General features: G+C 35.2%; 1 protein-coding gene across 3 annotated transcripts in view; it reads right to left on the bottom strand.

Annotated features, from left to right (window-relative positions):
* Positions 1 to 3,497: 3,497 nt before the first annotated feature.
* LOC123306733 (PTB domain-containing engulfment adapter protein 1) overlaps positions 3,498 to 24,222 on the bottom strand; it is a 59,580-nt gene continuing 38,855 nt past the window's right edge. For all 3 annotated transcript variants that reach the window (XM_044888852.1, XM_044888850.1, XM_044888851.1), the window contains exons 4-8: positions 10,469 to 10,888; positions 10,220 to 10,381; positions 7,937 to 8,051; positions 6,588 to 6,705; positions 3,498 to 3,791 (exon numbers count right to left, since the gene is read on the bottom strand). In XM_044888852.1, the coding sequence (XP_044744787.1) occupies positions 3,717 to 3,791; positions 6,588 to 6,705; positions 7,937 to 8,051; positions 10,220 to 10,381; positions 10,469 to 10,888 (890 nt within the window). In that variant the 3' untranslated portion in view covers positions 3,498 to 3,716. The remainder of the gene's footprint in view (positions 3,792 to 6,587; positions 6,706 to 7,936; positions 8,052 to 10,219; positions 10,382 to 10,468; positions 10,889 to 24,222) is intronic.

Here is a 24,222-nt window from a genome sequence, read left to right on the forward strand (position 1 = left end):
TAAATTAAGAACTAGTGAATACCGTTTTTGAATGGAGATTCTCGAGGAATTACTTCCCCTTAAAAGATAAGGAGTTCTTCAGAGTTGGAATCCAAATGCTGCCTGAAAGATGGGAAAAAGTAGTTGCTAGTGATGGACAATACGATTAAATTCAAACTACCGTTCTTTCACAATTAATAATAATTTTTTGACAAAAAACGGCGGAAACTCATTTATACTACTAAAATAATTGTGTTCTTCGATGAGCCCACCTTATATAGAGCTCTCTAAAGATGGCACCTGAAAAGCAATTATCAATATTTTTCTTACTGCTGGGTTTCTTATAATTACTTTCTGAAAGTAAGGTTTCTGAGGAAAAAATTGTCAACAGGTAGGTACACAGCCTGAATCGTATAAGCAGGAATAATCTTAGAACTCAAATTCATCTGATTCGCGGATGTCATGTTGAGATTATTAGAGAATTTTTTTTAGGGGTAATCATTATGAACAACCTGAATTGGTCGGATCATATATCCTCCAGACTGTCAATAAGGCCAAAAATCTTTATTTCTGATCCAGAACGCCTTTGGCAGGTGTGACCCTTCAACGTGCGCGGCTGTCTGTCGGGGATGCATGTCCGCGAAACATGAAAGCTGGCTTTAAGGCCCGTATCCACAGTACGAGGCTGCTCGCTGCGAATATCTCGTGGCGAATGCTCGGCTTGGCCTCGGACTGTGGATACGGACCTTTAGTCGTGTAATTCAAATCTTATTCAATGACGGCAAAACTACTGATTTTCAAGGCATGAAATATTTGGGAGAGCCTAACTAGTTTTTGACGAGCACTCGATTGGAATTACAAAATTATAGGGTTGCCATTTCAAAAAAATGAGATAACATATTTTTATTGAGGCTCACTTTGGAGCCCTGTTTCGGACACCCTGTTTAATATTTCCTCATAAGTTATACAAGAAACAGCATCAGCGTACTTTCTATTGTTCCACTTTCGCAAAAAGAAATTCTTACCATGAGGGATTTTGAAGATATGGACACTAATGTGTTATAATCTTTTTTTCAAAAAATTTCATAATCAAGTTTTAATTCAAAAATCGCTTGAGAGGCTGTGCATATCATACATCAAATCAGTGTAGAATTGAACGAAGAATTCAAATATGTATAAATATGCAGGGTGTTGCATTTGAAATAACGAAGTTACACTAGTTTTCGGTAAAACCAGAAGTAGATTCCGCTTGAAAATATTTTACAATTCAAATTCATGTACTCTAAAATGATAATCCGAAATCTTGAATCTGTATCACATTTTCCTTCCTCGAATACGTCTATTGAAACACTTAATTTCAGCCTGTATTTGTTCTAATAGGCGTAGCATGGTTGAATAAGTGTACACGGATCTAGAACTTGCCCGCCGTACATGAAATCCTACTCTAGTGAGTAAATCGGGTCAGTTAACAGTGCCATTCAAGAGTCCATAAAGGAACCTCCTTCTGACATCAAACTTAACTGCATCGCAGCTTTATCGAAACCCCTCCTTTTTTAACATCAGGTACTTGAAAAACCTTCTCTGAACAGCCTCCATATGGCACTCGTATATTGGGTTCCAAACAATGCATCCAAACTCCAGTTTGCTCCTCACAAATGCATTGAACAGCAAAATCAAGGTTTCCGGATCAGAAAAAGCAAACATTTTCAGGCAAGGGTTCACTTTCACCGACCGCGCCTTCTATATTTATTTCCAAATCTGAACTGCACCAACTACTTTGTTCAATTTATAACTATATACCATACTAGAATGTATTGATATCTAGTTAGCCTAGACTATATACTATATCTAGTAGACCTAGACCATGCATAAAAAAAATATTGCGTTACCATAGCAACGAACTCATTAAAAGCGTCAGTCTGAAATTTGAGGTCAAAAAAGTAAACCAGAGTTACGCGATAAATTGAGAGAAGAAAGATGTCCACCGAAATTGTGAAAATCGAAAAATTGGAGTATCAAGTACCTGTATTTAAAAGGGTTAAGAGGTAAGCAGATTTACGAAGATATGCCTAATACCCTTGGTGATCAATGCCTTCGTATGGGACCATGAAAAATTGGTCGGAAAGCTTCAAAAGAGGTAATTTTTCCATTGAAGGTGATGGCTGATCAGGAAGGCCAGTCAGTCAGTCCCCGAAAATATCGATGCAGCTCATGACATCATTTTATCAGACCGTCGAATTGGGCTAAAACGGATATCTGGAGCACTGAATATTTCATACGAACGCGTTCATCATATAGGTAGTTCACGTCAATTTGGACATCATGAGAAAAATTGCTGCAAAATGGATCCCCAAATGTTTGAATGTTGACCAAAAGCGTGCAAGGGTAGAAGCATCGCGTTCGATCTGTACTCGATTTGAAAACGATGTAGACTTCTTAAACCGAATTTTTACTATGGATGAGACTTGTGTACATTTCTACGATCCAGAAACAAAGCACCAATAGATGTAATGGCGACACTCTGGTTCTCCAAGACCTAAGAAGTTTCGTGTCCAAAAATCTGCTGGAAAAGTTGTTGCTTCAGTTTTTTGGGATTGCCATGGAGTAATCATGATTGATTATTAAAAAATTAAAAAGAAAAGACGCGGAAAGCTATCCCAGAGGTGTTTTGTTTTTGCAGGACAACGCCCCTGCACACAAGTCTCATGTTGCCATGCAAAAAATTCGTGATTTAGGGTTTGAATTACTAGAACACTCTCCTTATTCACCAGATTTGGCTCTATCATCTCTTTCCTCAACAGAAAAAAAATTTAAAAGGTCGTAAATTCTCTTCCAACGAGGAGGTTATAGAAGCTGTGGAGGTCTGGTTTGCAGAGCAATAAGAAACATTTTTTAAACAAGGTCTAGAGACGTTACAGGTTCGCTCTAATAAATGTATTCATCAGTTAACCCTCTAATGCCCAATTTTTTTTTCTTTTTTAAAATTATTTCCGTATAGTTTCAAGTTAGCTTATGTATAATCTACATCTTTTTTTCGCAAATAGTTAACTGATTTACTTTAACACCTGTTCTCAAAATGAACCTATACTGAAGGCGGACATGGGTAGTTGAACTAAACTGCTCACAGGGAATAATTTTGTATCCACTTATATGCAACCAGTCTCAAGGCGGAATTGGGTATTAGAGGGTTAATAGGAGAATATGTTGAGTAATAAAATATTTTGACATTGAAATTTTGTTTGGTTCTATGGTAGGCTAAGAATTTTTCAATATATCCTAGTATGTACCTCCTTGTTTTCGTTGATAATTTTCAAATAGGATATTTTTTCAGTAGGTATCCCAAATTGAGTAGATTGAAATATTGATAAACAATTTTATTGATTTGATTGTTACGAACTTTATACTCTACAAAAAACTAAGCCATCAACGCAGATTTACCTATCAAAATTTGTTCAAAAAATTTGTATTTAAGTTGGGTGGTGCATGATTGGCCGTATCATATGAGAAGGAATTTCCAATAAATTTTTCACTTTTATATTTTTAACTATATCTAATCTCAGTATAAATCGTAGATATAACATTCAATAGGTACATTACATTGCATTCGAAAAATATATTTCTTTAAAATTTTGTTCATATATAATTTATAATTAATATCAATACAACGAAAAAGCTGATTAATTAATTTATCACTTCATAATTCCATAAGCTCATTGCTCCAGTTTCCTAACAGTACCTCAGTTCTTCAGCGGATCCAAACTCTCCAAGGAAAAATCATCATTACCAAAAGAAATACCACGGCTGAACCCTGTCTGTAATTAAAAAATAACTCCAGTTAAAAAATATTTTTAATAAAAATAAGAAGAAGGGTGTGTTAAATATTTGGATTCTTTTCATAGCTAAATGGCTAAAAAAAATACTTCATAAGCTTCCCCTTCTACAAAAAAACACTTCATAATTCCTCGAAACCACAAGACATACAGAACGTGTGTGGAATGCTATTGTCTTATCTATTCACTAAAAAAGTATATTATATTCGATTTCAACGATTCTAATTCGAATCAACGACAAATTATGTGGTTTTCATAAATCTCATAAAACTCAATGAGAATTCCTCAGACTTTTACATACGAGTACATACTTTGATAAGAAAATTCTGGAAATCCTTTAAAAATTGTAGAATTCATTTTATCGCAGAATGGTACAATCATAAAATGCGTCGATAAATACTCGACACAAAATTAGTTTGATACTACGACATAAAAGGAAATATTCCATGGACACGAATTATTTTATGGTAATCTGTAACTAATTTTACGAAATTCAAAACGACGGAATGGTTGCAATTTGTACGTGCTTGCAGGCTCGGCGGTGTTTTCAAGGATAAGTCTTTTTCCGATAGAAGATAGAACTAGTCTAAAATAAACCGTTTCATTAAATCATCTACACGCCTGATAACGCGTAAACTAGGAATAGGAAATATCCCATGAGAATGAGAGGAAGAGAGAGGAAAATTAAAGGCTAATCGCATCAGTTCAACGAAGGAAGAATTACAGAACAATTTTTGAACCCTATTGGAATAAAAGCGATTTACCAACTCTCAGTTGCACAGTACAGGATGGGCAAAATTAGTTGTCTATTGAGAGGATCTCGTGAACTATAGCAGATAGAATAAAACGGATGACACATTTCCGAGCCCATTTACGGAGAAACAAAGATTGGTGAAAACCGCAGCCCTCTACGATACTTCGTTTTCGAGTTAGACAATTTCGTAAAGTTCTCATAACTTTCTTGTCCTTGAAGATACAAATCTGAAACTTGAACCTTCTACAGGCACTTTTTTATGTAGAATACACTGAAGAGCTCAAAATATTTTTTCATTTCGAATCATTAGGTGAACTTTCATTTTTTTAAATTCAAACTTCTATTGAATTTGTTAGTTTTGAATTGGAAAAAAATCTTTTGTCGGTATATTCTACGTATGAAATCTTAAGAAGGTTTAAGTTGCAGATCTGTAACTTCAAAGACAAAAAAGTTATGAGAACTTTTCGGAATAGTCAAAATCTCAATTTTTATTTTTAACTCGAAATGTAAAAATGATAGGCCGATTATGTTTTCTGATTTGGATTAGTCATGAAAAAAGAGCTAGAAAATGTATCATCCGTTTTCTTCTAGCTTCTATAGTTCTCGAGATCCCCTCAGTAGACAACGAATTTTGCACACGCTGTCTAGTATAGACATTTTTTGCCGAACCTGTATACAAATTTTCGAAATGACGAAGTTGGAAAAACTCATTAATAAAATAGATCTTACTAAGAGCCTTTATCGTCTGTTGGCATAATCGGAGAGCTTCGACAAAAACATGTAAACAATAAGGGCGACTCGCAAGAGGAGGTAGGGGAAGCTGAGCCTCCTCATACAGCTGAGCATCAAAATTCTTAACAAGGATTAATTCAGATGCATACCACTCGCTGATATGAATATCAACAAGTGTTACGATCTGAATTGAACTAGCCAATTTGCCATCGTCAGGGCCCTAAATGGAGTACGCTCCATCGAAGACAGTAATAGCATATGTCCCATATTTTCTCTAATTCAGTACGCCGATTCGCTTTGCGAACAACATGCGTGTAACGAATTGAGAATTAGAGAAAATATGCTATTGTCTTTGTCTGGGTTTCTATCTGGAGGGGATTGAATCGGATATCGTTTCATACTGGGTGGCGCTCTGTGTTACTGGATAGTACTCAGTAGCGCTTGCCAGTATTGAATAAGAGTCCATCAATTCCACACGTTCTCCGGAGAAGAAGCTATGTTGCTCTGACGAGCTCAAATGAGACCGAAAGCATGGTCAGCATCTGCTTTTCTTCGAAGGAGCGTAGTCCATTTAGAGCCCAGACGATGGAAAATTGGCTAGGTCAATTCAGATCGTAACAATTGTTGATATTCATATCAGCGAGTCTGAATTAATCCCCATTATTGTATTCAATACCACCCCGTTTAGGCGTTATCATTCTTGATCAAAATTCATAATGTACCTACATTCATTCCTAGCCTATCATAATGTTCATAAATGAATTTCGAAAAAATAATTTTTAAACGCCTGGATTATTCAGATGAAAATCCTCCGCTAGAAACTAAACTCGAGCATCACACATCAAGCGGGCGTTGCGATATACTGCAATGTGTGTGTGAGCTCATCTCGCGCTTACGAACTCACTGAGGGAGCCCGGAAACCAGGAGGCCAGTATAAGCGGTTTAAGGATACACTACATCAATCCCTAAAATCAGTTAATGCTAATCATAACTGGGAACAACTAGCGTTAGACAGGTCACAGTGGAGGTCTTTGGTCCACAGTTATAGTGGAGAATCGAGAAGGATACAGCGGCGGCCAGATCTGGTTGGAGACTATCCATGCCCTGAGTGTGGAAGGATCTGCAGGTCACGGTTGGGTCTCTTTAGTCACAGGAGGGCACACAGTCGCAACTAGCACTAAGAAGTTACAAGTCTGTTCGAATTTTTTTTTTTTTTCTTCTTCTTTTTGTAGATTCATTCCCGGTAACGGGATACAGCAATGAATGAATGAATGAATCATGAATAGACTTACTTTCATCTCCAAAATTTTTTTATCCAATAAACCTAAAGCATTCTCGATGTCCTGAGTAGTTGTTGTATTTCCGAAATCTCCCATTTCGAAAGGGTCTAGGATCTTTGGACTTGTGAGGCTAAAAAAATTATTTGGGTTGAATTTCAGTAGACACAGCTCTTATGGCACTCTATAGTCAATATCTAATATATCCTTCAAGGAAATCACATGTTCATGAAACTCTGCAGGCAAGTTCAACTGACAAGTACCATCTGATTATATTGTTATATTGTCTGCTTCTGCTACAACTGTACAGTGTACTTCACAAGCGGGTCACTTGTGTCATTTGTGATTCATTGGAGAGAAGTAAAAATTGAAGCATCAACGTGATATTATTTTGACCGAGTTATCCAAATGTGAAATCGGAAAAACTATCGCACATAGCCATGGAAAATTATTGCGGAAAATCAAAAAGTTTTTTTGCAGATTGCACTGGTCTTTTTGCAAAAATGGTTTAAGGCGGAAACACATTATTAAAACGCGACGCGAGCTGACGGGTCTGGAATGGGTGAATTGTATGATTCTGGTCTATAGAAAACAATACATTTGATTCGATTCAACACGCATCACGTTTCTTCGGGTCGCGTCGCGTTTTAATAATGTGTTTCCGCCTTTATTCGTAGTAACAGTTCAGATTTTACTTGTTTTCAGAACTGAATGATTTGAAGAGTATTTCTGGTAATTTTTTTATTGTGCCATCCTGTTTTCCCGAGAATGGTCATTTGCTATACAGGGTTTCCCATTCAGATTTAAAAAGTTGAGGGTATATTTCCTATCAAAAGTAGAGTAAAAAAAAAAATATGACATCAGATGACTTCTGCGTCGTTGCATTCATCAGCAAAATTCCATGAATATCGTTCTCTCGTTTTAAGGATATTTACTTTTATCCCAACTTTTTATAACATATCATTCAAAGTAGTTCAATATTCTTAGAGGCCAATTTCACCAAACGATGATCTAAATCTGCTTACTTACACTCAGATCGAAATTCAAGCAAACTGTTTCTAACATTAACATCCTCTTTGTCTATGAAGTGAAGTGAGAAGGGTAGAGAGACCACATTACACAGAGAAACTTCATTTTAACTGAAATCATTGAGTATTAAACTTAATGCTGAAATTTAGATGAATCGTAAACATAAATAGGCGAGATTCTTTTCGTAACGCCGTGCCAGTTACGTCTAATGTCGGTTCACACCCTCAGTGAAATTGGCCCTTGTTTGAAAAAAAAAGTGATTTCATCCTCCTAACTATGAAATTTCATGATTCTATGAAGATTGTAATTCACTTTCATGAACTCGAAATGCTTACCTATTGGTGGATGGGCTCTCTGGCGTGAAAGGTGAACTCCAAACATCAGGCAAATTATTCTCGATTATATTATTATTCATATTAGGTTTACGTGGGGCCTTTGGTGGGGGAGCAACTGAAACAAAACATACGTAATCACTAATAATTTTATTAACAACAATAGATTAAAGTAGTTGGCAATGCATAATAATTCCAGATTATTTGAAAGTTTCGTGTCAGTGTAAAGTGAAGTTACACATACACGATTGCAATTACGAAGACCTTAGGGATGATGTGTCAACTGATCCAAAAAAAAAAGATGTTGTGATATTGGACACATTGCTAAGAAAAGTGACACATCAACATAATATGCCATAATTCATTGCTGATTAAAGAGAATTTTAGTTAGAACACCTATAGTTGAAGTTGAATCAGAAATGTTGAGTAATATTTCTAGGGATGTTAGAACAGCAAAAGTGCTCTGTGTTGCTACCCCAAATACGGAAATGTGCCACAATTTTGAGCAATAGCCTAAACTGAGTCAGTTCAAAAGTAGAAATTACCACGCGGGATGTTATATCAGGAATATTGCATAATTTTCAGTTATTCCTGATTTCAAGCTTAATTTTGGCATATATCACTAAACATTATTTTGCAATTTATAAAGGATTGAATCGCCGATGTCACTCCGCCACTATTTTTATGGAAATTTGTGTAAAAATCTTCGAAAAATGATTGTGAAGACAAGTTTTATAGACTTTAAAGTTCAACTTTTTTTTTCATGAAAAACCAACTAAATAAAAAAAGTCGGGGCGAGATCAAGACACCCTTAGACTTCAATTAAAAAAAAACAAGGCCTTATGTGAATAATTAAAAGCGTAAATAAGAACTAATTAATGCCGTTTTTGTATGGAGATTCTTGAGGTATTACTTCCCCTTAAGAGGGGGGGCTAACGATGATCAGTTTTCGTTACTAACTTCTGGAATGAATAACAAAAGGCCTTTTCTGACGGCTGTAGCACCCTCTGTGATTTCGAGCATAATAACATTCGAGAAACACTTCATATTTCTTGGAAACGTTTCACCCCCAACAATAATTAGAAGTCATAAAAAGGTTGCACCTTCTGGCAGGTGAATAATAAACGGAAATTAATTCAGACACATGATACCCGCGGATATGAAATCAACAAATATTACGATCTAAATCGAACTAGAGATGTAATCTCTGCCAGGATGATGAAGACAATAGGTCCTCTCATAGCTGAGCATCTGGCTTTTCTTATCAATGATTCAATCACTTCAGGATGTTTCCCTTCAGTTTTGAAGCTTTCAAAGGTTATACTAGTGCTCAAGAAAGAACCTACGAACGACATTGTCAACTATCGCCCCATTTCTATTTCTAACCAGTTGTCTAGGTCTAAAGTGTTGACAAGGTTTTTGAAAATGTTCAACTTTGCTTTTGCTTTACAGCAGAAGTTTCCATTTTATGTTTTTATTTGGGAGTATCCATTTGATGTTTAAGTTTAATTAAAAATAAAACTTGGCTACTGGAGTTCATAGTCTTCGAGTCATTCCAAATTATCCTTAACTAGGCCTTATAACTTGCATCGTAATGTACAGGGTGGGCAAAAATCGTTGTCTACTGAAGGGATCTCGAGAACTATAGCAGCTAGAAGAAAACTGCTCTATGAACGTTAGGCTAGATCTGTTTTCAGTTTTGGATTAGTGAAGAAAAAGAGCTCAAGAATGTGTAATCAATTTTCTTCTAGCTGCTATATTTCTCGAGATCCCTTCAGTAGACAAAGAATTTTACCCACCCTGTATTCCTGCACTGTACCGATTACTGACATCGAACAAAGGAGCCTTCATTTCGTTCCATTTTCGTCGAGTTAGAAGTAGTGTTGCTCTGACGAGTTCAAATGAGACCCAAAACCATGGTCAGCATCTACACTGTTTCGACGATATAATATTTCTGTTGATACTTTCAGTGCTGGTGGTTTGCTAGTTTTCAGAAAGTGACATTTGATGATTTTATATTAGCGGATTTGTATCTGAATTTATTTTGTTGACTATTCAGAAGAATGGGTAGAGAATTTGGTTCCCCCTGTTGAGTTTATACTCTTAGAAGACGAAAATATCTATCATTAAACTTGAATTGCTATTGAAATGATGATTTCTGGATTGATAGATAATATGGGAGTAGATTCGGGGATATTGTTAACTAATAGAAAAGCACAAGCATTGATGCTATTGAATACCACTCCAGTAGTAGATTTGAATAATTGATGTATTAATAATACTTACTCAGAGGTGCTTTAGGTGCTAAGGTTTCATTGGTTTGTTCGAAGGATCTAGGATCGAAATCGTTATCTTCTTGATCGAATTCGTTCAACAATAATCCTTCCAATTTAGTACCCACAGATGGCGATGGATTGCTATCGAAGATTCTTGGTGGCACGGGCGGTGCTGAAAGATTACAATTCTCCACTTAACCAAGCTCAAAAACAATAATGTTTTGACTGAAATTTTGGAAACTCCTTAAGACTGACTTACCATTTCCATTACGATTAACTTCGGACGTTAAGTCCAAAAGTTCATCAGTTTTTCCATTAGTTTCTACTTTGTTCACTACCTCTTCCGTTGTTACTTTTGCATTATTATTACTGGGTGGTATCTCCAGTATATTCTTTATTTCGTGCTTTCTCAAATATTGGTCTAAATCTGCTTTACAACTACTGAGCTGCGACAAGAACAACAATCTCATTTTATAAATATTATTCTCCAATTCAAGCCGTTTTATCCTTTGTTGGGTTATGATTGCTCGTCGTTGAGCTTCTAAATCCTTCCCAGAGGTTTCTAAGAATCTTTTATAGGCTAATTCGAAGGCTTGACCTATGGTTAAAGTAATTTCTTCAGCTAACTTATCGGATATGAATACAAAACATTCGTGGGTTTCTTCAGCATCGCTATCGACTGAAAGAAAAGAAAAAAATAATAAGGAATCTGTGAAATAGTAGGTACCTATGAGGAGCATTGAGAGTTTTTTGAATGGCTTTTTATCTGTTAGTTTTTTATAACATCGAATTGATTTCAAGTAATATTGTATGGTTTTCGATTAACAATAATTCAAGTTGACTTTCAGAGATAATTTATCTCATTTATCTCTTTTAGAGATAATTTATCTCATAATATCTCTGTTGTGCCAACTCGGAGACAATTTTTGACAATCTCTTTGAGCAGTCTTCAAATGATCAATAACTGGTACTTCCTTGATGTCAGTATACAGGGTGTCCCCTATACGTTATCCGTGGATTCAAAATCGAAAAATAAGCCCATTCTCTCAATGGGGTATAGGCCATAAAGGCTTTATTCGAATTTACAGGGTGCCTAAGTTTAATTGAGGAACGATATCTTTTGTCCTAAATGCATCTTGTTCGAAAAAAACTCTTTTGATGAACAACATCCTTTTCCCATCAGAAACATAATCTGTTCTCTTCTTATAACTAGGCCGTGAGGCAGGTTCTTACTGTCAACTCGGAGAGTGCCAAAGAGGAATCTTTGGTTTTCAATCAACTTCAACACCCTGTAAATCCGAAACGAAACTGTTTTTGCCTAAACTTTATCGAGAAAAATGGGGTTACTATTTTTTGTTTAGAATTTGGCCGTTTTTCTTTGGGACAACTTGTATAAAATCTATCCACTGAAGTTGATCGGAAAGTATAAACTGAAATAACGAAATTTCTAATCTTCTGTCAAATGTGCGGGCTTCACGTTCATACTAATTATGTATAATTGGAATACAAATGAGTACTTAGCAGTGGCGGATTTACCATAGAGGCTGAGTAGGCTGCAGCCTAGGGCGGCAGATTTCAGGGGGCGGCAAATTTGGGGACAATTTTGTTTGTACTAATTATAGAAACTGAAATACTTGTATTTCAAAAATATTTTAATATCTATCTACATCTGATTTTCCCTAAATATAAAAAAAACTGAACAAGTAGTGCATCATTACTATTTTCCTGTTTCCCTCTTATTTCGGCCGCATGGGACTATACTGAAACTTCGTGAGGTTGAAAAATTTTGGTGAAACCAGATTCTGAATCGTTGGGATGTGTTTCTTCGGTTCCTACAAAAACACAATTCAAGAAATGTTTGTCCAGAACTTCGTACCTATGGCTCTATGTACAGGATGGGCAAAATTCGTTGTCTACTGAGGGGATCTCGACAACTATAGCAACTAAAAGAAAACGGATAACACATTCTCGAGCTCTTTTTTCATGACTAATTTAAATCTGAAAACAGAACCGGCCTATCATTTCAAAATTTTGAGTTATAAACAAAAATTGGGATTTTGACGATTTCGAAAAGTTCTCATAACTTTTTTGTGTTTGAAGTTACAGATCTGAAAGTTCTAAGTCACTTTTATACGTAGATCCTACTGACAGAATCTTTCTTTTCAATTCGAAAATAATAAGTTCAATGAAAGTTTGCTTTTGAAAAAACGAAAGTTCGCCTAATATTTCGAAATGAAAAGAAATTTTTGGTGGATTCTACATATAAGAGTGCCTGTAGAAGGTTCAAGTTTCAAATCTGTAACTTCAATGACAAAAAAGTTAGGAGAACTTTTCGAAATCGTCAAAATTTCATTTTTTGCTAATAACTGAAAAACCCTGGATTTTCAGAAGAAACTAGAAGAGAACTTATTTGTGAAGAAAAGATCAAGCTATCCAAAATCAATCTTTCATTGTGAAATATGGATATGAAAAAAAAAAAGAAGCGAAACAATGTTTAGGAGTGGGTTTTTTTTCTAGCACTTTCATTAATAGAGGAACAGCACCAAAAATTTCTACCCCGCATAAAATCTGCTTGATTTCATTCTTGTCAGTTTTTCGATTCTCAAGAAAAAAATTAAAAACTGCTTTTCGGGCTGTAACTAAGCAGTGGGGCTCAGAGAAGAAAATTTTACATTAAAGGTCCAGCCTAATTTCTGACGAAGAATCACCCCCTTAATTTTTGAAACTGTTGGACCAGATACCATGTATATATGGTGTGCCATACTTAATGATAATAAATTTCTTCTTTTCATTTGATATAGAATATATCTATTCTATTTCAAACTGTGTGCCCAATAAAAGTGATTTAATTACGTTTATTGAATGTATATGTGTGTGACTAATATCAATTAATATATTCATTACTTCGCCTCTCTAGAAGTCTATGACAAAATTTTATTTCATTCAGAAATAAACATTCTATGTCTTGTGAAATCTCATCTTAATCGTTGCATTGTAAAATTGATCTGGGAACTCGGGAACTGACACATCGATTCCCTAGGTCACAATAATTATGAGTAGTTATTAGTAAAACGGTGTACAAATCTCAATGTTACATATTCACTGACACAAAAATTTCCCCAATATTTTGAACTAAATAATTGTGGTAAGGGCGGCAAAATTTTAATAGCCTTCTGGCGGCAAATATGTAAATCCGCCACTGGTACTTAGAACACTTTTTGCATTTCAATTATTTCTTGAAAATGTAATTTGTAATTGTTATTACCATCTGACGCGGAAGTATTTTATATGTCTTCAAAATACATTTCACAATAATACATTTAGCATTCTGCGGTTCTACGGCTGAAGCCATAAAAGACTGTCCTGGGCATCACTTGAAATATACCTGTTACACAAGATGGAAAGAAGTGTGTTTATGAAGCCATAGTGCAACTTATGAGAATTCTAACTCAATTTTATATTTTATGACTCAAGTGAAAAGTTGACTTTCCCGGCCATAGAAATAGAATATAGTGGAGTAACGTTAGACTGTAAAATGATAAAATGTAGGAACCCACGGAACATGCATCGATTTAGAAATTTTTTTTTTATCAGATTCTTCATATTCCCCATGAAAATGTTTACCCATCAGAAATCGTTGCTTCTTTCGAAATACATCAATTTTTTCAAAAATATACAGGGTATCACAATAGTATCGGAATTGTTAGAATAACTTGGCGGGAGAGCATTTTAGAGAAAAAGTTTTCGAACAAAAGTTGCAGGGTTTTTCTCTGGCTATCAGATGGTGACTATGGTTTCGACCATGACCTTGATATTCGAGGGCAATTGCGTTTTTTTCGTGAGAAACCTCTTACTTTGGACGCCCAAAATTAAAATAGCGAGGAATTTCGAAATATGACCTTAATTTATGCCTTCCTTCTGACCTTGAAGCCCCCGCAACTTGAAACAAGCAAAAGTAATGGATCGGCACGAAAAATACAGAAAATATTGCTCAAAAAAGTTTCAAGGTTTTTTCTCCACTATGCCATGATAAATTCGGCCTTGGCGCTGACCTTCAAAGCCTTTTATTCAATGAGATCCTATGATTTAGGAAATGGAATATTCGTTGCTTTTATTTTTGGGGTCAAAAGAAATATGTCCCTTTTAGAAGAGCGCTTTTGACCTTGAAGTGACCTCGATGATGGCGGAATGAGTTAAAGATAATATAGGATAGCCAACATGAAACTAATTTCTGCCTCTTTAGCACATTTGCAACATAAAAGTGCCAGACGGATATAACGATCGTCCTTTATGTTACTATCATGGCCCGTCCCTGAAAATTTTAGAAGTATTTATCGTTCATTTGTAATTATTTGAAACGAAGGTTAGTAAAAGTAATAGTTTATTTTCCTGTCAAAGTATATATGAATAAACATTATATTGATGATAAATTAGTTTTAATCCATCATCATCAACCTCGTCAACTTACTTTTAAGGTTGGTTTTCTCGAATTTTTGGTATTCTTATGTCAATGAAGAAACTGGAAGAAGTTGGTGAAATTTTGTGTTCGGAGAAGATTCATCACATCAATGAAAAACTATATTCCGAAAATTACTCCAAATTTTTTGTTTGTTTTTTGACGAAAACTCGGTCAATTTTCGAGCTATGGAATCGGTCTTTGGACCATTTTGTAGAAAGTTTTCAAAACTATGATCTCAAATTTTTTTTAAAGAACTCCACTTTGAAAATTATTACCTTCAAATGGATAGGAAAAGCGAACTTTTACTGTAAGATACATACTTCAAAGGTTCATAACTCAGTAATTTTTGATGCTACATAAAACAAACGAAAACTGTTTTATAGTAAATGGAAAATATTTCATTTTTGCATTCCTGCTATGTTCTCGTATATGCTTTAGTTTTTGAGTAATTTGAGATATAATTAAATTTTTTGTTCAATTCTAAAAATGTCTTCTCACTTGATTTGGTTTTTTTTTCCAAACCGGACATACAAGACGGTCCAAACTACTGGATAACCTTGACAGTACTCAAGTGCTAGGAAGTGTAAAAGGACTACGACTATTCTATATTCTGGTGGAATGATGAGGAAATTGTTAAAAAAATTTATGCTGAAAAATAACGATATTGAAGTTTTGAATGTCATAGCTCCGTCAATATTTGCACAATTCATTTTTGAAAGAGTTAATTAGAAAGCTTTTCTCAAGTACTTCAAAAAAGGTCCTATATATTTTTCCCGAATTTGTCTTTGTTTTTCTACTATTTGATGTTGAACGTTTAACATTCAGTAGTTTGCGAATTCATACTCAAAATTTCAGGTTCATATTGCATTCAGATAGTTCGTTAAAAGCTATAGTTTGTTTTGTTTTTTATTAGGCTAGAATTTTGTTCATAACAAGTTTTTCGATAAAGCTCATAGTTTTTCAGTTATTCGTGAAAATCCGTTTAAAAACGTGGCTTTTTCAGGTTATAAATCTTAGGTTTCAATCGCAAATAACTCGAAAACTATTGATTTTACAGAAAAACTTTTCGATTCATTTTTGCTCAAATTAAATCCCCTTTACTACTTCTGAGGGTTTTTTCAACGCTAAACTGCTTCAGTAATTTAGTTTGTTCATAAATAAATAATAAGAAGCAACAATTATTTTTGGTTAAACTTTGTCAGAAAAGGTACAAAAAATAATTTGCCTCAAAAATTTATTTTCTTCATGGATGTTCCTTGAGTTCCGAGGTATAAACCATGCGGCGCTCCGTTAATACGTAGAGGAATTCATTCAAGTACTGAAACCAATTGCTACAAATTATATTCAGGTCAACAATTGTTACTGTAGCACATTTGGAGACAAATAACAAAAAACTTAAGATGACGAGTTTATTGTGTTTGTGAGCAGGGTCAGTGGTCTACCACAAACGTCAAAAATTAAGTTATTAATCAACTTCCAGAGCAATAAAAGCAAAGAGCTTACTGTTCTTGAAGACATAACAAATCTGTGCATACAAAATAACACGAGTTTATGCTTATCAGGACTTTAGAATAATCATTTCTTGAGCAAGTTTTATTAATTGCCCAACCAGGGACTGTTAGTCTAAAAACCCATTTAAAAATTTTGCATTCCTGTTAGGAAATTCTTCTTTTATCGATCAGTTGTCTGGGCTGAATTAGTTGTATTCTATTTACACAACACCTGACTGTATTTTGTAATTTGTATTTTGTCATCATCCGCATTATCACATATTATAAAATGAAGTTTTCCATCGCGTCTGTCTGTCTATCTGTTAGCACAAAACTCAAAAGATACTGAACGGATATCATTAGACGGAATGATTCAAGAAGAAGGCTTGAATGTATAATTTGTCAAAGTTTTCGTTTGGATTATGATTTTTTAATTTTGAATAATTTTATTGAAAATGTCGCAATGAGTCCATTCTTCCTGGGTTTTAAGACCAACGCTGAACAAATTATCAGAGATAAAGAAAAATGATCAACTACAATTTTGTAGAGCTCGAAAAGTTCTATGAAAAAGTTCGCGATGCCATATATCTAACTCTATACGATAACCCACAATAATCAGTTTCAAGGCTTCAACAATGTGCATTCGATTCGAAATATTGCACCCTTTGAAAAGGTCTCTTGACTGTCCCAAGTGAACCAATATACATATGAATGGGACCTTCATCTTCGCTATTTATTCCTGATGAAAAATATTTCGCGATATATGGCAGGTTGAAGAATTGGAAATTTAGACAGAAAAGAAAGAAATAAGTACACCGATGACTCCTCGACAGTCCCCACTACGAGGATGTATTATAATATATAATAATACAATAATAAAAATAATTTTATTCATTCTTTAGGACAGGTTACATCTGTATAGAACACGTCAGAAATGAAAACAAAATGAAAAATTAAGAACAATAGATTAATACCCTAGTAACAAAGAAAAGTAAATGAAAAAATCAAAAATGTATTGATATCTACTTAGCCTAGACCAGTTCCATACATAAAAAAAATATTGCGTTACTATAGCAACGAACAATAACTCCACCGAAATTGTGATGATCGAAAAATTGGAGTATCGGTCCATCATCAAGTACCTGTATTTGAAAGGGTTAAGAGGTACCTAAGCAGATTTACGACGATATGCTTAATACCCTTGGTGATCAATGTCCTTAGTATGCAACCGTGAAAAATTTGACTGCAAGCTTCAAAAGGGGTAAATTTTCCATTGGAGAAGATGAGCGATCGGGAAGGCCAGATTCTGTGTCAGTCCCCGAAAATATCGATGCAGTTCATGACAAGATTTTATCAAACCGTCGAATTGGGCTAAAACGGATATCTGAAGCACTGAATATTTCATACGAACGCGTTCATCATATACATAGTTCACGTCAATTTGGACATGAGAAAAATTGTTGCAAAATGGATCCCCAAATGTTTGAATGTTGACCAAAAGCGTGCAAGGGTAGAAGCGTCGCGTTCGATCTGTGCTAGAATTGAAAACGAATGTAGACTTTTCAAACCGAATTGTTACTATGGATGAGACTGGGGTACATTTCTACGATCCGGAAACAAAGCAACAATCGATGGAATGGCGACACTCTGGTTGTTGCTTCAGTTTTTTGGAATTGCCATGATTGAATTTTTGGATAAGGGTAGAACAATAACCGTAGATTACTATTCGACATTACTGACCACCCCACGGGAACAAATTAAAGAGAAAAGACGCGGAAAGCTATCCAAAGGTGTTTTGTTTATGCAAGACAATGCCCCTGCACACAAATTCGTGATTTAGGGTTTGAATTACTAGAACACCCCCCTTATTCGCCAGATTTGGCTCCATCCGACTATCATCTCTTTCCTCAACTGAAAAAAAGTTTAAAAGGTCGTAACTTATCTTCCAACGAGGAGGTAATAAAAGCTGTGGAGGTCTGGTTTGCAGAGCAAGGAGAAACATTTTTTTTTAAGGTCAAGAGACGTTGCAGGTTCGCTGTAATAAATGTATCCAATTAAGAGGAGAATATGTTGAGTAATGAAATATTTTGACATTGAAATTTCCTTTAATTCTATATTCTATAGTAGGCTAAGAATTTTTCAATATATCCTCGTACATGCGAAAACGCGTGCTTCATCTCTCAATTCAAAATCCTGTTTGAATCATAGTTTAGAGACGAATTTTTATGAATTTACAGATGTGCTGCAATAAGCAGGCAAAAAATAATATTTCAATAAATTTTCCGCATGGAATAGGAAATTTTTGATCACAACGAACGACAATATGTACGAAAATATATGCACTGAATTATTTATGTTACAATTCCCAAAAATGCACTTACTGAAAAGTGCGTACTTTTTTTTTTCTTAATTATTTCGTGTTTCACCTGACCTAGCTCATTAATGATTATAATTCCGCTATTTCCGATAGTCACTAGTCATTACCTATAATTTCACTGATTGATGGTAACCTATCAGGATGTAGGATATGGTTACCATTAATTGTGTCAAATTTAGGTAAATCCGCCTTCCGAGTATATATTCACATATAGAACTAGCAGTTACGTGATGGTATTTCATATATGTACTTATTCATTCGATTTCGAAATGATTAAATCCATTTACATTTTCTGAATTGAATATCATGTAATAAATGATAATGTTAAAGTAGAAGTATGGGAACTCGATTGTTTCGCATTATTCGGATGATCATTATCTAGACGGGTTCCACAATTCACTGGTAGATACCAAGAATCACATTATTGAACTCCTTCCCTATCATTGATGTGAAGTCAACAATGGTACTGGTAAAACCCAAATATTTTTGAATTCTGACGTAACATTGAGTTTAATTATTCGTTTGATACTCGATAAAAAGCAGCAAAGTCATACATAAAAACTTTTAAATATACTTCCTGAATATAGGTAGTTGAAAAGATTATTATGGACTTTGATCCGATATACATATATACAGGATGTTTTAAAAGGTGAGGCTTTTTTTGACAGAAGGTAGATGCCAGCAAAATAGGTTATTTCGACAGAAATTTTCTATACAAAATATTCAAGATGGCTGAGCTACAACCCCTAGAAATTCGACAAAATTTCATTGAATTTATAGACTGGACTATGGAAGATGAGTCCGACAGAGGAAACACGAAACAAAGCATAAACACATGGCTGGACAATGTTCAGAACCTTATTCGTACGCAAATCCCCCTAATAGTTGAGGAGCTGACGATGCTAAATCGGGATTAACTCGAGCGTCGTGGAGACCTAGTGGAGTTTGAAGATTATATGATAGAAAGAAAAAAGGTTCCATGAGACATGCACTTTCAGCGGTGGGGAAAGCGTCCGCAGGTTTTCAACGATGTAAAAAAAATCGTCAGGTGTACATACTCGAGCTTGTCAGATTAGGATACTGAATAAGCCCTACGTGTCTCTTATAATAAAGTCATGTTAATCTGACAGTTTGTGTGGAGGGCTGGCCCTGCCTACGGAAGAGTTGAATATGGTAAAAAAAAATTTTTTTCGAGCGTGTCAGATATTTATATAGGATGACGTTTTTTTTGCAAGTGTGGCGCCCACCCACACATTTTCGTCAAGCTTAAATTGTCAGATTACGAGAATGTATACTTTTCAACATGTGATTAACCACATATATCTTAATCTGACACGCTAGAGTATGTACAATGATCGTTTTTTTTCACTATTCTGACAGGCTGTACTAGGCAATTCCCCCTATATACATGTCTAATTTTTGGTAGAAGTACCTACTCTGCAGGGTCCAAGGTATCTCCCCTTATATTAATCTGACACGCTCGAGTAAATCTCAAACTTCCCTCTTGGGCTCCCCAACTACACTGCGTAAAAAAATTAACGCACATTCTGAAAATCTCAACTTTAATGAAAGTTAACTCTACATTGACTTTATAACTTATTTTTTATGTTCTCTCGGGAAGGTTTTGAACGAAATAAGACACATTAAATGGAAGAAAAATTCAGGATTCAGGAAGAAGAGAAATTAACAATTTTCAAAATACTGAAATGCTGATAAGTGATTTAATACTTGGTATTTCCACACCTTGCGTTAATTACAGCTCGGGCAACGACGGTTCATACTCAAAATGAGTGATCTCAAAATGTTCTGATCTAATCCTTCCCAGATTTCTCCGAGTTGGATTCCTAAGTCATTAAGAGTAGCTGGATGATTTTCGGATTGAGATCTTAACTTCTTGCTGGCCATTCCATTCGAGAGTCTTCAACCTCTTCAAGGTACTCCTGAACGATGCGCGCACGATGAGGTCTGGCATTATCGTCCATAAAAATGAAATTTTCACCAATGAATGGGGCAAATGGCACTACATGCTCTTCAAGAATGTTCCTTATATACGTATCAGCATTCATAGCTCCATTATCAACGACCACTAGGTCTGTGCAAGCAGTCAAAGATATTCCACCCCATACCATAATCGATCCTCCCCCGAAACCAGTAGTATTCAGGAAATTGCACTGAGCATATCTTTCATGTGAACGTCTGTATACAAGGGAACGTCGATCACAATGGTAGAGGCAGAATCTAGACTCATCTGTGAAGAGCACTCATTCCCAATCGTCCTCTTCCCAATGGATATGCTCTCTCGCAAAATTCAAACGCGCCCTTCGATGGGCTGTGGTAAGAGCTGGGCCTCTTGCCGCGACACGAGGCCTTAAATTATATTCTCTGAGGCGATTTCTTATTGTCTGAGTGCTAATTTGCACCTCATGAGTTTGCTCAAGCTGAATTTGAAGGAGGCGAACGGTTGCAAACCGCTCAACGAAGAAACTCTCTAGTAACGTTCTTGAATGGCAGTTGTTACCCGTGGTCTACCCTGTCCTGGTCATCGGACATCCATACCTGTCTCCCTGAATCGCTGCAACTTTCTGGACACACTTGTATCGGAAACTCCAAACCTTTCTGCAATTCTTGTGTATGTCCACCCTTCTTCACGCAAAACTACCGCTTGGGCACATTCCTCTTGGGTCAAATGGCGTGTTTCGCGTTGCATAGCGATCGAGTGTAGAAAATCAAACGAAAGAAAAACTATTGATCACTAGAATTGATCGAGAACAACTGATTTTAGCATGGAGCCAATACATTCAAAATCTGATAATATCATCTTTTTTTATTCCTGCTGGGAAAAACCATCTGTATTGAAGAAAACCGTTGAAAGTGGATAACATATGCATGCATAATTCTGATAAAAATAATTATCATTGAGAACACCTTCAGTTGTAGAATAAATTTGAGATTTCTATAATGTGCGTTAATTTTTTTGCGCAGTTTATAATGCAATATCTGATATAGCAAATTTAGCGTCAGACACCACATTTGAAAAGTGGATATATACAAGATGTTACTAAATAAGTGCGAAGATTTTAAAGGGGTGATTACTTGTCAAAAATTTAAGAATTAATCCCGTTAAAAACTTCGTTGCAGATAGTTATAGTTACCCCTGTAGCGAATATCCGCAAAATTACATAGGGTCAGTGCCATACCTATGTATTAGGGGCAAAATTACTTCTATATAGGTGCATAGAAACAAGAATTCGACTGAAATCAAAAGCAGTAATAAAAAAATTCAACAGAAATTGATACCCAGATTGATTGCAGAGTACAATATTGAAAAAAAACAGGAACCAACGACTTGAGGTCGTCTAGTCCATCAAGTTAACGACAGACGGTCGCCTAAAGCGGAGTTCACTCGTAATTCAGAAGATATAACTGCGAGAGGTAGCCAGAGTCGATTTAATTGCGAAAAAGTGGCTAGGAACGGTAGATGCTATAAAGAACCTTTTGAATCAATAACAGAAATATTCACTTCACAAGATCGGTAGAGAGCAAAATAAAATCAACATTTGATAACTACATATTTAAATTATACAGTGTGTTTTCAAAAGTGACCAAGTTTGAAAGTTTGAAAGAAGGTAGTATACTACCTTTGTTTTTGATATTGGGTCTTTCTCTCTAACTTGTCACTCTCAATGCAGACAAAATGAAGGTGCATCCAGTGGGGAGAGAGGTTGAAGGATATTGAAACCAGAAAATTTTGATAAATTTCAGGACCGGACTCATTGGGGCTATATTCAAATTCAAATTCATGAAAAACATCCTGCATGTAGTTTTTTTTTCATCATAATTTTAATATTTTAGATATCTGCATGTACCATTGTCTCAAATTCAGAGCTGTGCCGAGCACTGAAAAATAGTGCTTTGAGCACTAAGCATCGAGCACTGACAAAAAGTGCTCCCAATTGTCGAGCACTAAGCACCGATTGTTCACAAAAGGCTCGCGATTACTGAGCACTTTGTGGAAGTAATTCGATCGATTCGAGCACTAAGCACTTTTCTGAAATACTGTTGAAAATAAGATTTTTTGTTATAAAATTTTTGTTCGATCGAAAAAACACCGCTTCTATTTTTTCGAAAAGATAGGTTTTTCGTTCTTCTCTACAGCAGTTTCATGATTTCATAAGTAGGTATAGGATAATAATTGTTTCGCAGGTGGTCATCTCAAGATATTCAAATGCGCTATTCTTGCCATCCATACAATATTTGTATATTGAAAGAAGGCAATTCGGTTTTCACAATATGCGAGTTTGTTTAATGCTATTTCATACACCTGTAAGCAATCAATATTGTAAGCAGAATCGAATTATAATCACATTTCATGTGGAATACATGAAAAAATATTGTCTTCATAAACAGCTTGAGTCAGATCGAAATATTCATTTTCTGGGGTTTATATTATGAAGGGTGTTTCACCGCGATGTTTAATTAAATGTTTTTGGAGAAGTTATCAAAATTTTATGCTGAAAATTTTCATTGTTCTCGACTATGAACTTTCTTCCTTGAATATTTTCAGACATTATGATAAAAATGTTGAAAATGCGAAAGGTCATAATTTTGGAATATTCCTTTCAAAAAAGTCAACAAGACCAGCGAATTAATCGAAATTCAATATTTTCAATTTACTTAATACCTATATTTTATTGTAATTATGTATTAGAGTCTGTTTTAGGTAAATCATCAGGGAAGAATTTGAAATCCGAGAAAAGAGCTATTTCGAACTGCCTGATTAGTCTGTGACTTAATTGTTTGTTGGTATTGTTGGGAATCCATCAAAAATTCAAATCATTTATTAAAACATCGAATTCAAGTCGAATCAATTCAGAAACATTATATGGGTTGATCGATTTGATTTTGACAATTTTGGCAGAATTTGGCGTCATCTGCCAAACGGCTCCTGAGGATTTTCTTATATTTTCTAATTAAACGATTGTCATAAAATTTTACCCAAGTCGGTATTTTGAAACTTGTAGATATTTTGTTACAATTCATTTGTGTCGGTATTTTTAAAATATAAAAAAAAATTCAGATGCCTACAACTCTAATGAAATCATATGAGCAAAATGCAAAATGGACCCTTAACCTACGTCTACCCTACCTCATTTTCTTTTAATGGATGTAATTGATTTTTATCACTTATTCTTCATCAACCTAACTAACCTTGTATCTGTGGTATCCTACATGCTCGTAAAGTGACAACGCGTCGGTCGCTTATTCGTGTTTCGACAAGATTTCCGAAGGGCTTAGTGCTTAGTAATCCCCAAAAGTAATCGCGAGCTCTTCAGGGATTACTAAGCACTAAGCCTTTTGATAAAGTGCTCGAATTACTAAGCACTGATTTTGAAAAGTGCTCGGGAGCACAAAAAGGCTTCAAGTGCTTTCACAAGCACTAAGCACAATGCTTTGGCACAGTTCTGCTCAAATTCAATGAATCGGTGGTATGCCCTATCCGTGGATTATCTTTAATGAATAATTGTTTTGTGGTCAAACGCCTCTTGAAAAAACAGTGCTGCATTAAAATGGATTTGGAAATGTTCAACTGACATTTGTCATTTTCAGTATATGGCTTGCATTTGTTTTTGATATTTATAGCGTATCTTCTTATTCAGAATTGTCATTTACAGTGATAATAAGCTTCA

The sequence above is a fragment of the Coccinella septempunctata genome, chromosome 2 (assembly GCF_907165205.1).
Source record: "Coccinella septempunctata chromosome 2, icCocSept1.1, whole genome shotgun sequence".
NCBI classification, from domain to species: Eukaryota; Metazoa; Arthropoda; class Insecta; order Coleoptera; family Coccinellidae; genus Coccinella; species Coccinella septempunctata.